This window comes from Silurus meridionalis, chromosome 8 (assembly GCF_014805685.1).
Source record: "Silurus meridionalis isolate SWU-2019-XX chromosome 8, ASM1480568v1, whole genome shotgun sequence".
In the NCBI taxonomy this organism is placed as follows: Eukaryota; Metazoa; Chordata; class Actinopteri; order Siluriformes; family Siluridae; genus Silurus; species Silurus meridionalis.
The window spans coordinates 17,903,396-17,916,426 of record NC_060891.1 but is presented as its reverse complement, the minus strand read 5'-3'; the positions used below and the strand labels follow the sequence as shown (position 1 = coordinate 17,916,426).

The 13,031-nt window shown below is 35.2% G+C and overlaps 1 protein-coding gene across 1 annotated transcript in view; it reads right to left on the bottom strand.

Annotated features, from left to right (window-relative positions):
• LOC124389665 (1-phosphatidylinositol 4,5-bisphosphate phosphodiesterase beta-1) overlaps positions 1-13,031 on the bottom strand; it is a 45,798-nt gene that overhangs the window by 14,101 nt on the left and 18,666 nt on the right. Inside the window, exons 4-17 of the mRNA XM_046855076.1 lie at positions 11,230-11,370; positions 8,811-8,890; positions 8,402-8,455; positions 8,235-8,310; positions 6,886-6,986; positions 6,583-6,749; positions 3,636-3,782; positions 2,440-2,597; positions 2,070-2,152; positions 1,633-1,717; positions 1,341-1,527; positions 419-495; positions 243-339; positions 73-157 (exon numbers count right to left, since the gene is read on the bottom strand). Coding sequence (XP_046711032.1) covers positions 73-157; positions 243-339; positions 419-495; positions 1,341-1,527; positions 1,633-1,717; positions 2,070-2,152; positions 2,440-2,597; positions 3,636-3,782; positions 6,583-6,749; positions 6,886-6,986; positions 8,235-8,310; positions 8,402-8,455; positions 8,811-8,890; positions 11,230-11,370 — 1,538 coding nt within the window. The remainder of the gene's footprint in view (positions 1-72; positions 158-242; positions 340-418; positions 496-1,340; positions 1,528-1,632; positions 1,718-2,069; positions 2,153-2,439; positions 2,598-3,635; positions 3,783-6,582; positions 6,750-6,885; positions 6,987-8,234; positions 8,311-8,401; positions 8,456-8,810; positions 8,891-11,229; positions 11,371-13,031) is intronic.

Here is a 13,031-nt window from a genome sequence, read left to right as displayed (position 1 = left end):
TTATACTGTAATATTTATGTATAATTTATACTGTAACTTTTCATTGCAGAATTTATCGAATAGAAAAGATACTCCACAAACTCCACAGGAGTCTTGGTTAGCTGCTCCAGGGCCTTTGTCTCCACAAATGATGACATCTGATAACTACGGGAGACTTCTGAAAACACAGTGATGGAAAATACATCAAATACACTGGATTAGGCCAAATGAATGAGTCCAACATGACAAGTAATTCTGCTCACTTTTGGAAGTCTCAAAGGAGTGGAACTTAGTGGGTTGGATGTAATTAACTAGAGTGGACATTTCTTCAGTCGCAAAAGCCTCAGATCCTGCTGTGCCCTGTGAAGAATCCATACACAAACAAATTAGCTGCCAATTCTCCAGACTTGCTATAAATGTGATAACTAAGTCTACTTACCTCATCCATGGACTTCTTACAGTCATCATCGTCATCATCATCTTCTTCATCATCATCTGCTTCTACCTCTGCGGGAGCTAACGAACACCAGGGTTTTAGAACAGTAAAACATTATTGACTTAAATAAAAAGCCCTGAGTTATACTTCTGTGGGTGCCTATCTGCAATCATCATGTCTGAACGTTAATATGCATCATACTTAGATGCAACTTCAGTAAATGGAATAGGGAAAGAGGCACTACTCTCTTGGCTAAATGCAGTTAAAAAAATCTAATGAAGTCAGATATATTCATAAACATTCATACAGTCAGTGGTTGGAAATCATATCTTCATTCTAATGAATGTGACTGAAGCTACTGTAGTGTTAATAGAACTGTGTATTGAATTGATTATCAAATGGAAACCATGCCAAAAATCTCAGATTTTAATTCATGCACCTTCACGCATGCAACATTTTTACTTTGGTTGCCTTACTACTGTGTATAATTGCATTATAACACCTTATTATGTCTGTAATGTGATGCTGAGCTGTACCTAAGCATATTACATCATATACCGAGCCTATGTAAACACTTGCCTACTGTCAGGTTGTTTTTTTTATGCATTTCTGTCAAAATGCAAGTTACATCCCATGAACAATGTGTTCCTCCTAAAGATGAAATAAAGCCACCAATGGTTAATTGCATACACATCTGGTAGCATTGCATTAGCATACCTTGCAACCTTAGCTATGAAAGCAATAATATTTCATTAGCATAAAATAGCTATATACATTACAACCCACCAGATGGCACTGTAAGGATAACAAACATGGACACATTTTTGTGCTTTAAAAGTCACTTCTTAGATCAGTCTTCAGCATTCTTTTGCATCATCAAAATACTTTTAACAAAAAAATCAATAAAATAAAATATCATATTTACCTGCAGGTCCAGCGCTGGGTGAAGATGGCTCAAACACACTAGAGGAGTCACTGTTGGTGTTTGAAGCTTGCTCTGACAGCTTCTTCTTTGTGCTCCCGTCAGGTGGTTTGGGGTGAGACTTTTTGTTCTTGATAAGGATCTTTCCAATGAGTTCCTGTGGACTGGGCAGTGGAACCCCTGACTCAAGCTAAACAGACACAAAACCAAACATTTTCCTACATGCTTTAGCCTTATTGTAGACTTTGTGTACTACTGTACTGGTGTGAGAAGGATCATAACGCCAGTTACATACTGGATATTTCTCAAGAGGCTCAGTTAAAAGGGCATCTCCAAAAATCGATCTGCAATATTCTGCCATCTTGGCTTGTTGTTTCGGACTGTAATTATAAACACAATACAACACAAAATATATATATATATATGATTACATTTTTTTTTTGTATTAAATCAGCCAAGCAATGTCAGAGGCATTTACAAATTGTGATACTTTACATAAATGTTTAAATCAGCTACATTTTCTTGCATACAGCAAAAAAAGGAGCAGCAACAGCATGTGGCATTTCAGGAGGGACAAGTGAAAACAAATTGTGCATTACAGACTATGCTATAATCATTCTACTCCTTGTTGCCATAGTTGCACTCAGCTCTGTGTGTGCAGAACATTGGCACTCCAAGGCCAAAGGTAAGAGAGGCTTGTCACATGCAAGGTAGTGTGGAGCTTTCACTCACGAGTCCACATGATTCTCAAAAGACAGGATGATGGGGAAAGGAGACGTTTTAAAAGCACATTCAGCAATGGCCTCAATTACTTCCTGAAAGAGAATAGATTGAATATGAATAGGTTTTAGAAGGGAGAATATAATCACAAGCTAAGAGATAAAAATCTAACACACTTAAGTTCCGCTATCCAAATGCAGTTAATTTCCGGGTGATGAACTCATTCAACATTGCAATTACATTAAGAAAGGAATTAAGTTAATAGGACACCACTGAGCTAAAGACACTCTGGGGTAAAACCAATAGAAAACTTGCATCTTGATCAGTTTAAGATGAAACTAAGTGACAGTGCAAAGTTTATGGTTTCTACAGTGTGTATTACCTTAAAGGAGATCTCAGAGGTCATGGTGAAGCCATGTGTGATAACAGGCTCTTCTTCAGCGGTACGGCCTTTCCAGCAGTCCAGTTCCACACAGCGACAGCCAGACAGCAGCACCTGCCTATACATCTCCACTGAGGAGTTTCCTGCTAGCTGCCCCGCTGGAAAATACACACACGTACACACACACACACTCCATTCAGAGTTGATAATGACATGAAGAAAAAAACAACAGAAAAATGGAAGGACTACATAGAGTTTATGTATGACAGTACTTATGACTTAATTAAGACAGTACTACTGGGTTTTATTTTGTTTAACACACATGTTCTGTGACCAAACTGATTACTCAAACATTAGTGATATTGTCCCAAACCATTTACATTTTGTTAGAGAATTAGGATTTAATTATGAAAATTATTTGGGACAACCAATCTGCAAAGTCTGAAATGGTTGGCAATACAAAATATTTGTAGAAAATATTTATATAATTTGAAATGCAAGCTTTAACCTACTGTGGTCTAAAGTCATGTTCCTGGGAAGTGGTAGCTTATATATTTCTGATAATTGTGACTGAAGCTGAAGCATGGTTAAGATTTTGGACTTTGGATCTGAAGGGCATGAATTCAAATCTTAGTATCACCCAGCTGCAACTGCTGGGCCCCTGAGCAAGGCCCTTAACCCTTAACTGTTTAGAGATAATTGTAAGTTGCTCTGGATAAGGGTGTCTGCCAAATCCCAAAAATGTAAACATCACAAAAAGGTCGTAGTAGATTAAATGTTTTGTATTGTATTAGTCTAGTAAAACTATGTATTCTGACTTTATCTGACAGATTTTTTCAACTATTACTGTGGTAAATTGTACCACAAATGGCAGAAGTTTCTGAGAAGATTTCTTAATAATTTAAAAATAGCTACCCTCTTGACTATACCTTTTAACCACATGAATGCACATAGATTTGTTTACAGTTTTGCTTGTCTGGAACTCATGTCTAACAAACATTGCAAATCTAATATTTCATATTAGAAATATTGTATTATAGTTAAAGGAACCTTTTGTGTGTTTGTGTGTGTGTGTGTGTGTGTGTGTGTGTGTGTGTGTGTGTGTGTGTGTGTGAGTATGAGTGTATGTATTTAACAAAAGTGTGAAATAAGGATTTAAGATTCTATAGAAGTGAAATCCTGTTTTGTGAACATACCTGTGAGATATGTGTTATGAGATGAGTTGATGAAGTAGTGTGAAAGAGGGAAGGTCATGTCTTCACTCTGGTCCAGTTTCTCAGGTGGTAGTACACCATTCTCATCACTAACTAAATACCTGGAGAATCCCTCGACTGAAATCTGCCCTGTAAAACAGTTCAGCACATGTGTTTACTCTATGTCCATAGGTCATATTTAATCTTTAAAGCAGCTTTTGCAAAAATAACAGTTCAATGTTGAAATGGCATGCCTGTTACAGTGCAACAGCAGCATTGCTGACTGCAGAAAAGCTGTTTAACACCACTTTAGCACCTAAACTAGCAACCAGTCTCATCAGTAAAAATAAATGTTGGAATTGCAAACAGTCATCAAATTAAACATGAACTGTACGATTCCTATTCCCTAAACAGACTATGTGCATGTAGGGAAGACACTGAAAGAAAAGTGTCCCTTGTGACAAATTCTCAGCAGTAGTTTACATTAATTAAGGTCGTTTTTCACAGAGCAACAAAGGTAATTAACTGTAGTCATTTTTATAGACATGGAGGGATTTCATATCAACTTTACATGAAGAATTTTAGTGGGATTGCTGCTGTAATGTTATAGTGAGCCAAATAGCTTTGGCTTCCACACAGCAGAAACACACCACCTTGCTCTCCCTGGAAAAAGGAGACAAGCGAATTTCAAAGACTGCAATTACTGAGCTCTGCTGAAAGTTAGTAATTGTCTTGTCAGTGTGGAGAATAAGCTAACACTGTGCAATAAAGATAATATTTATGGCTCGCTCTATTCACATTAGCTTAAGGGCACAAAGATGCCACCGTCTGAATCAATAAATTTTCGCCAACATGAAATCACCTTTGACACTTGGTAACATTGGGTCAACGGGGACAATGTCTTTTCTAACATCTCTGTGTCTAAACCAGAAATATGTATAGACAGAGCACAATATTAGTCTGGAAGTGTCTTGTGTAGAGGACGCGTATGCCCTGTAACTATTTCTCTTGCCTGTCTCAGAGCGTGGGCTGAGAGAATAGCTCATAATCTATATGACAGCGAGGTGTCATGGTAGCTCTGCAAGGTAAAGAGCTTAATGATCACTCTCATCTATCCTCATCTCCAGTTGCTCTGGGCTGAACATGTCTAATCAATCAGCTGTCACAAAGCTAACTGCATCTCTCATACGATCATTCCAGTGATCGGATCCCCCGGCTGTGTACTGGATTATATAAATAAACTGGCTCAGCCGCAGTGTCGGAAGGCATGTTCAAGTGGATCTCAGGAGTCACTGTTGCTATGGTAATGAAACAGAAGAAAAGGTAGAGAAAAATGTTTTGTGCTCCGAATAGAAAAAAAAAAAGATTTTATTTTTTATTTTATTTGATTTAAAATTTGAAGCTAGGATTCAAAGACAGTGAACTGTTCTTCAGAAAGAACAAATGACTGTGGAGTGCTATTGTGTGGGTGTCAATCACATGACTGAGCTCTGCGCTACTGTGGCATTGGGTTCCTAATAAAGCGATCTGACAAAGGAAAAAAAGTCGATGGAATGAATGTGCTTAGTAAAAAAGCATCTCAGCACAAAGCAAAGCCCAGAATATTGTATAATACAGTACAATATAGTTCAAAAACTATATAAAAATTAAATTATATTTTATAGTGATGTATTGTGGATGTTCTTAGAATTTTAGAAGGTTTATTAGGTGTTTTTAAGCTTTCTTAAAAACGTTCTTTTACCTGTTTGTATATATTCTTCCCTGAAAGTATATTAAGTATACTTTAGAAGTTAAACTCTTGAACTCACTGAACTCTTTAAAAAAATAATTATGTTTGCTTTTACATCATCATCGTTTGGATTAAACACATACAATCTAACTCAATTTGGATATAGCCTTGAAACGAGGAAGTTAGCAAACCATCCTGACCTTGCTTCTGAATAAAAGAAAATGTGTACCATCATTCAATTTATCCTTTACAATAACATACTGATAAAATGCACCTGCTTGATTCCAGTTATTTTGCAAATATGGACATTAGTCATTTGTAAATGCCAAACATCATTGAAAATCATTACTGGTAATAGCATACACAATATCTATTGGTAAGATCAGTGCAAACACTGAACTCTGATTAAACAGGTCACAATTTCCCATCAGTGTGAGAAGATTTCTGCACAGTTGCACCTTGTTCTCTGTGGAATAGGTGTAGTGAAACTGAGGCTGTAGAAGTACAATAAAGTTAAATACATGTAAAGACATGTTTTTGTCAGTTATTGAGTACAAAGCCTTCTAAGTGGCACTGTGATGAGCATGATTTCACCTCCACAACACACAACACTGAAGGTAAACTAGATGCTCAACTTTGAACCCACTGCTAGGTGTCAGTATAGAGCAGTAACATGCAAAATACTATTGATTAATGAATGTAGCAGGTGGGGGCATGTTTTAGTAGGGGTCTGCACTGGGAAGACAGCGCTTTGAGTATGAGTCAGAGAGGTAATGACCTCTGACGTTTCTCTCTCTCTCTCTCTCTCTCTCTCTTCCTTACCTGTGAGCTGTGTGCATTACAACTCTAATGGAGATAGATCACTGTAGAATTCTAAATGCCCTAGCCAAATAAAGGCAAACCACTGGCTATGCTTTATGAGCCCTTTATGATTTCCTGTACACTCATGAAAATAATTGTAGACAAATATAATAAAATCAGGATCTTATGAACAATATAAACACTGCTGAAAAACAATGGAACTGCTCTGATGTTTTAAATAACTATATTACATATTCTGCTAAAAAGCTTGACTTTTGTAGCATCGCCCACAGCTAACTGTCAACCCTGGACAGTCTAGGCTTATATGACATGACAGCACATCAACCAGCTGAAGGAATCAATAGACAATAGAGACAGTCTGAACATGATGGTTGAGGGTCATGTGTTTTTAGGACTGACCTTTTTCACTCATGCTCGGGTTGGGCTCAAATTTCTCCATAAGCAGCTGTGTTTGTTCTGTCTTCAGTGGAGGATACAGGATTTCATTTAGACGAGGATCCCTCTGCTTATTGTTAATGAACTCAGTCATCTGCTCCATGTTTAGATAGTTCTTGCCTTTAGCTCCTCTATAAACCAGATATTGGTGAGATTTCGTTTCAGAAATATGGCTTTACATAATGCTCAATCAAAATTGAAAGATGAAACAGAAGGGCATAACAGAAAGCTGTTTTACCCTGAAATGTAGCACATCACTTTACTTACAGATCTGCAAAGATTTGGTTGATTTCAGGTCTGGGACAGAGATTGGCAATGAAGGATTTGTAAAGCTCAGGAGTTAGGTCCTCCAGGGGAATGGAATCATTCTGTATGAATAAAAATGGCAATCAATTGCTGATCAATAGTAACATGTTTAACCTAACATTCCAGTTACCCTTCTAACCCTGAGCAGAATCTTAAGAGACAGGTACAGACAAATTCATCAAATATTCAAACTAATTACAGTTGCTAATTAGCAGCCTATCCAAAAAAGTCTAAATGGGATCAAATTCCATACATACAGTTGAAGGGAAGCACTCATTTCATTAAGGAATCAATATGGATAAAGACAAAGATTCTCCTTCGGATTACAGTTCCCATGGCAACAAAAATCATGTGCTTGCATTTTGGTTTCTGTTTTAGTCTTATCTCTGTTCCTGTCATTGGCGTGCTACCTAATTGTGTCCACCTGTTCTGTGTTTGGGCCCTATTTAATTTCTCTATTTGTATCATTCTGTTTAATACTCATTGCGGTGTCCTACTGTAAGCCTTGTTTTCTTGTTCTAGTTGCCCTTTTGGGTTGACCTATGTTTGTTTTTGTTTCCTACAACTATTAACTTGCAGGAAACTAAACAAGCAATTACTTACTGTCCAAGTCTGCAGACAATCCAGTTAATTTGACTTTAAATCAATCAGACCATTTGAACAAATCTAATAATAAACAATGTTGTCAGACTGCAACATTTTTGAACAGTAAACATTTGAAATATGAAAATGAGGTAGATGATCCAGAAGGCAGTGGCAAAGCTCGAGGTCGATTAATGTTTTGGTGGTCAAAAAATTATGAGAACAAGGAAAAAAGAGATTAAAGTCTCATGTAGGTTGTGAATCACAGAGGCAGTGATGGAAATCTCTGCAGTAATAACTAGTAGCCTTTAAATCATGAACTGTGAGCATTTTCAATTGATATTTTACCATAATCAAAAAAGAAAAACGATAAATAGCTTTCTGTGTTGTTGGAGTTATAAGAACACTAAAATTATTGAAAATTGACAACTAACAAAGAAGCTTCTGTTATAATTTTTGTTAAGCAGTTAAGTAGTTAATACTAGTTATCTGTTTGAGTGTGAATTAATTTTTTTTGCATTTATAAACAAATTTAGATCCTATAAAATGTAAAAGGTATTACATGGTCATTAAATAACAATATAAAACAAAATGATATTGAAAAATAATCCCACCATTATGTTTCTATCTAGTTATTGGTAAATACGATGGGATCACTTCCTGTTAGAATGTGCACTTGTCCTTTCTCTCAGTAGGATCCTGGAGTGATTAGCCAAACATATGCTTACCCTGCCTGATGGAAGATTACAGCTCTCCAGTGCTGTCTCTATGCGCTTCCTGTCAGTCGAAAACACGCGAAATATGCTGCACAAAAGAAAAATTCAAAACAGAGTTTTCTTATAATTTATTCTTGAAATATGCTGAAGGAATTTATAATAGTCAGGCAGTGACTTACTTTTTAACAGGAATACGTCCTTCTTGGTTTGGCTGCAGTTTAAGTCTTGTGTATCTGATTTGATAAGCAGCATGTTCAGTGAAAGAATAAAAAAAAAAAGTAATATTACATTTTCACATGATATTGATACTGAATGAGTTAATATTAAACACTGCATAATTGATGCATGTTTTTTTAGTACTTTTCACTGTTTATAGTTTTAATTACCATAAATGTGAATTCAACCCCTTTTTCGTTAGTAGATAAATGTGTTTTGATGCCTAGACAGAAATCTATTGTGAAGTCACTTTGGTGTGATGGTGCCCTAAGGCTAATGCTTAGGTGTGAAAAGCTCATGGCAAATGTCATGTTACATCTGAAGCCATGAGGGATAAATGTAGACGACATGAGCCTATCTGCGGGTGCTTACGCTTTTTCCAGGCTGGACTCTCGATTCATGTTCTGAGCCAGCAGGTTGGATGCCAGACTAAACAGCTCCTCTGCCCACTCCTTCAACAAAGAACAAGGGACAATAATACAATACAGTCAATACCTATTTATATATAAAATTTTCACCTATACATTATATATATATATATATATATATATATATATATATATATATATATATATATATATATATATATGGAGCAGACATATCTGTTTAAACATTATTTACTCAAAATAGAGTTTTATTAAATATAAAAGAGGCAAAATTTCTTTACGATGTCCTTTCTTTACGAAGATATATAAAAAAAATTGTACCGAAATTTTTTTTTTAACCAGTAAACATTTGTTTTACCGTCGAGCCAAGTCTTAAATCAGCACCAGAATCCGCCATGATGCCCACATCCGGCAATTAACCCTCGGTGGGTCGTGACATTTTTTTCCTTATAACTGTGAAACAAACTTAAATTAATCTGTCTTTTTTAATTGTACTGATAAGAGCAGTACATCATTTGACTGTGTAAAGGGCGTACTTTTATTTGTACACACTCATAATAACAACAAAACGTGCTGCTTTGTAAAATAAAGAAAACAGAATACTTGCCTCACAGACATAATAAATATATGTATAAAAAGCTTGAAATGTCTACATAAACTAACTTTTGCTAAACATAGCAAAAGTTCTGTTTGGTGTCCTGATGATTTACGTAATTTAAACACCATCATTACTTTAACACATTGACAAGAATATTTTGTCTTCATGCTCTATGTTGAGTATGGTTTCACTAATAATAAACACACATTTGCATAAAGCATCCATATTTGTCCATGCCCATGTTGTTTTAGAGTATTAAAAACTTGAAAAATATTAATTGAAGTTACATTTGGAACAGGTAAAAATGTGCAATTAAGTTGTGATTAATCATAAGTTAACTCATGTCAATTATGATAAATTGTCATGAGTTAACTCATTAAATATTTTAATCAATTAACAGCCCTAATACACACACTCACACACACACACACACACACACACACACAACGTTTATCATTGCACTACTGTATATTCCACCCATAGTTATTCTGTATATACTGTATCATGCATACATTCAAACTTATATATCTATATAATGTCATTTGAGCATGTTATCGTGATATATATATATATATATATATATATATATATATATATATATATATATATATATACACACACACCCTTATATAAGCCGCAACCACTGAATTTGACAAGGATTTTAATTTTAAACATAAATAAGCTGCACCTGTGTATAAGTCTACACTAAAACTAATGAACTTTACACAGGCTTTAACGAAAGATAGTGTCTGTTACACGGTGTAACGGGTGAAATATGTTGTGGCTCCTTTAAGAGCAGAGCGGCATTTTGGGAATAGCCTGCCGCCACGTTTTTCCAGTATTACTGCATGTGTGCAAGACCGAGGATTATGTCCTTATTATTTTCTGATGCTCATTTCTAAGTTTCTTTGACTAACCCATAACGCTGTTGCCAAGAAAAATAAAAAAGCACGAGTTTTGGAAACCTGTCTGTGCTTATATGATTTCTGTTGCAACTGGAGTTAGCGAGCTCTCCCTTCACCCAGACTCAACGCGTTACAACGGCTTGTATCTAAACAGTAGCCGACCAAGAAAGTCATTGTTCACTGTCTTCCTCCTTCCTTTCACAACTATTTCTCTCGAGAGTTTAGTTTAAAAAAATCTTTTTTCCTCCCGATAACGTGCAGCTCAGAACACAAATGAGGTGCGTTTTTCGTTTCTGTTCGGAAATTTCATTGGTCTAATGTTATGGGGTTCAGTTTTTTGGCTTGAAGTTTGTGAAACCGGGAAAAACCCAGGAAAAATTCATAAATAAGCCGCTTTGTTGTTTAAGTCGCAGGGTTCAAAACGTGGGAAGAAAGTAGCGTCTTATAGTCCGAAAAAATACGGTAATCTAATCTAATCTATACATACAAGGTATCTTCAAAAGTGAGTACACCTCTCACATTTCAGCAACTATTTTAGTATATCCACTCTAGAGACAATGGTATAGAAATGAAACTTGGATATAGATGTGGTATAGATTTACTGTCCTCTGAATATAACTCAACAATACAGCCATTACTGTCTAAATAGATGGCAACAAAACTGAGTACACCCTAAGTGAACATGTCAAAACTGTGTTCAAAGGGTCAATGTTTTTGTGAAAACCATTGTTATCTAGCACTGCCTTAATCCTAATCCTAAAATAGAATTGTAACTGTAATATTTTTGTGGCTATATATATATAAATATAAATTATATATATATATATATATATATATATATATATATATATATATATATATATATATATATATATATTAATTAAACTTAGCGACTTTATTACCTTTGCCACTTCCTCTTGAAAGGCCATGAAGTTTAGGTATGTAATGTTGACCATGTCTGGACCTGTGACCACAGTCAGCATCTTGTGTTCTATCCGCCCCACCAGATTCCCAACTTCAAGTAACTCTCGCATTTTGGCTTCCTGGTGAAATATAAAAGCATGAGGTTTTTATCTACTTACACATGCAGTTACAAATAAATGAGATATTCTAATCATTAAACATAACTCATTTACTGCTTGCTTAATGTGTGTAAAAAAAAAAAACATATACTATATATATATATATATATATATATATATATATACACACACACACACACACACACACACACACATACAGTGGTATGAAAAAGTGTTTGCTCCCTGATTTTTTATTTTTTCATATCATCAAACTAATTTAAATATTAGTAAAAGATAACATTGAAACACAACATGCAGTTTTTAAATGAAGGTTTTTATTATTGAGGGAAAACTAAATACAAAACTACATGGCCCTGTGTGAAAAGGTGTTTGACCACTAACGCTAATAACTGGTTGGGCCACCCTTAGCAGCAACAACTGCAATCAATAAATATATATATATATATATATATATATATATATATATATATATATATATATATATATATATATATATATATATATATATATATATATATATACAGTGTTGGGCAGTAACGCGTCACTGATAACGCGTTACTTTTGACAGTAACTAATACTGTAACGCGTTACTTTTAAAAATAAAGTAACGCCATTACCGTTACCATATGGTGCGTTTCCCGTTACTTTTTTAAATGAATGAATTTCGGCTGAAGTGTAGCCTACAGTCTAACCAGTTTACAGCAGGACGCATTGTAGGATTGGTAGATTACCGGATTACCCTCTGTATACACGAAGAAGACGCACTGTGGGCGTGTCTCCGTTTATTCAGGTCTGTGCGGCAGTAATGGCGAGTCGAGGCGAGAGCAAGACGAGTTTCTCAAAGTGGAAATATGCTCATTATTTCACTTTAGTTGAGTATAAAGACAAAAACTTTTAAGTCAAATGTAAGCTGTGTCTTTCTGGTTCGAAGCTCATATCTACTGCGATAAACAGCAACTCCAATCTGTTGAAGCTCCTCCAGGAACTCCATGCTAGAAGCTAGAAGCTAGAAGATAACCCGGTGTTCTGTTCTACATTGTTGATAGTTTTCATACTTAAGCTGTGAAAGGAACATGTTTAAGAGCACACATGCAGAAGCCACTTCAGTTTTTGAATCTAAATATGTTATTCGGCTTGTTTTGTTGTTTATTTTAGAAATCCTTGTGATATATTCAGTTTGCGCTGGTCTGACTTTAATAGTGTTTAAAAATTACTTTGTGTTTAAGTCAGTTTTGTGTTTGTAGACCATAACGCATATAAGGGCATTAATGGGAACATTAAAGAACGTTCTTTAAAAAAGTAACTAAAAAGTTACTTTTAACAGTAACGCATTACTTTTTGGTGTAAGTAATCAACAAAGTAACTAAGTTACTTTTTGAATGAAGTAACGAGTAACTGTAACTAGTTACTACTTTTTAGGAACTAGCACAACACTGTATATACACATCAATGTTCATATTAACCCCACCAATAATACCAAGATCTAGGCAGAGGTGGGAAGTAACAAGGTGCAAATTCTTTGTTACTGTAATTAAGTAGATTTTCCGGTATCAGTACTTTACTATTTATATTTCTTTTTACTTTCACTCACTACATTTTTGCACAAATATTTGTACTTTATACTTCTTACATTTTTAAATCAGGCTCGTCACTTTAGTTTT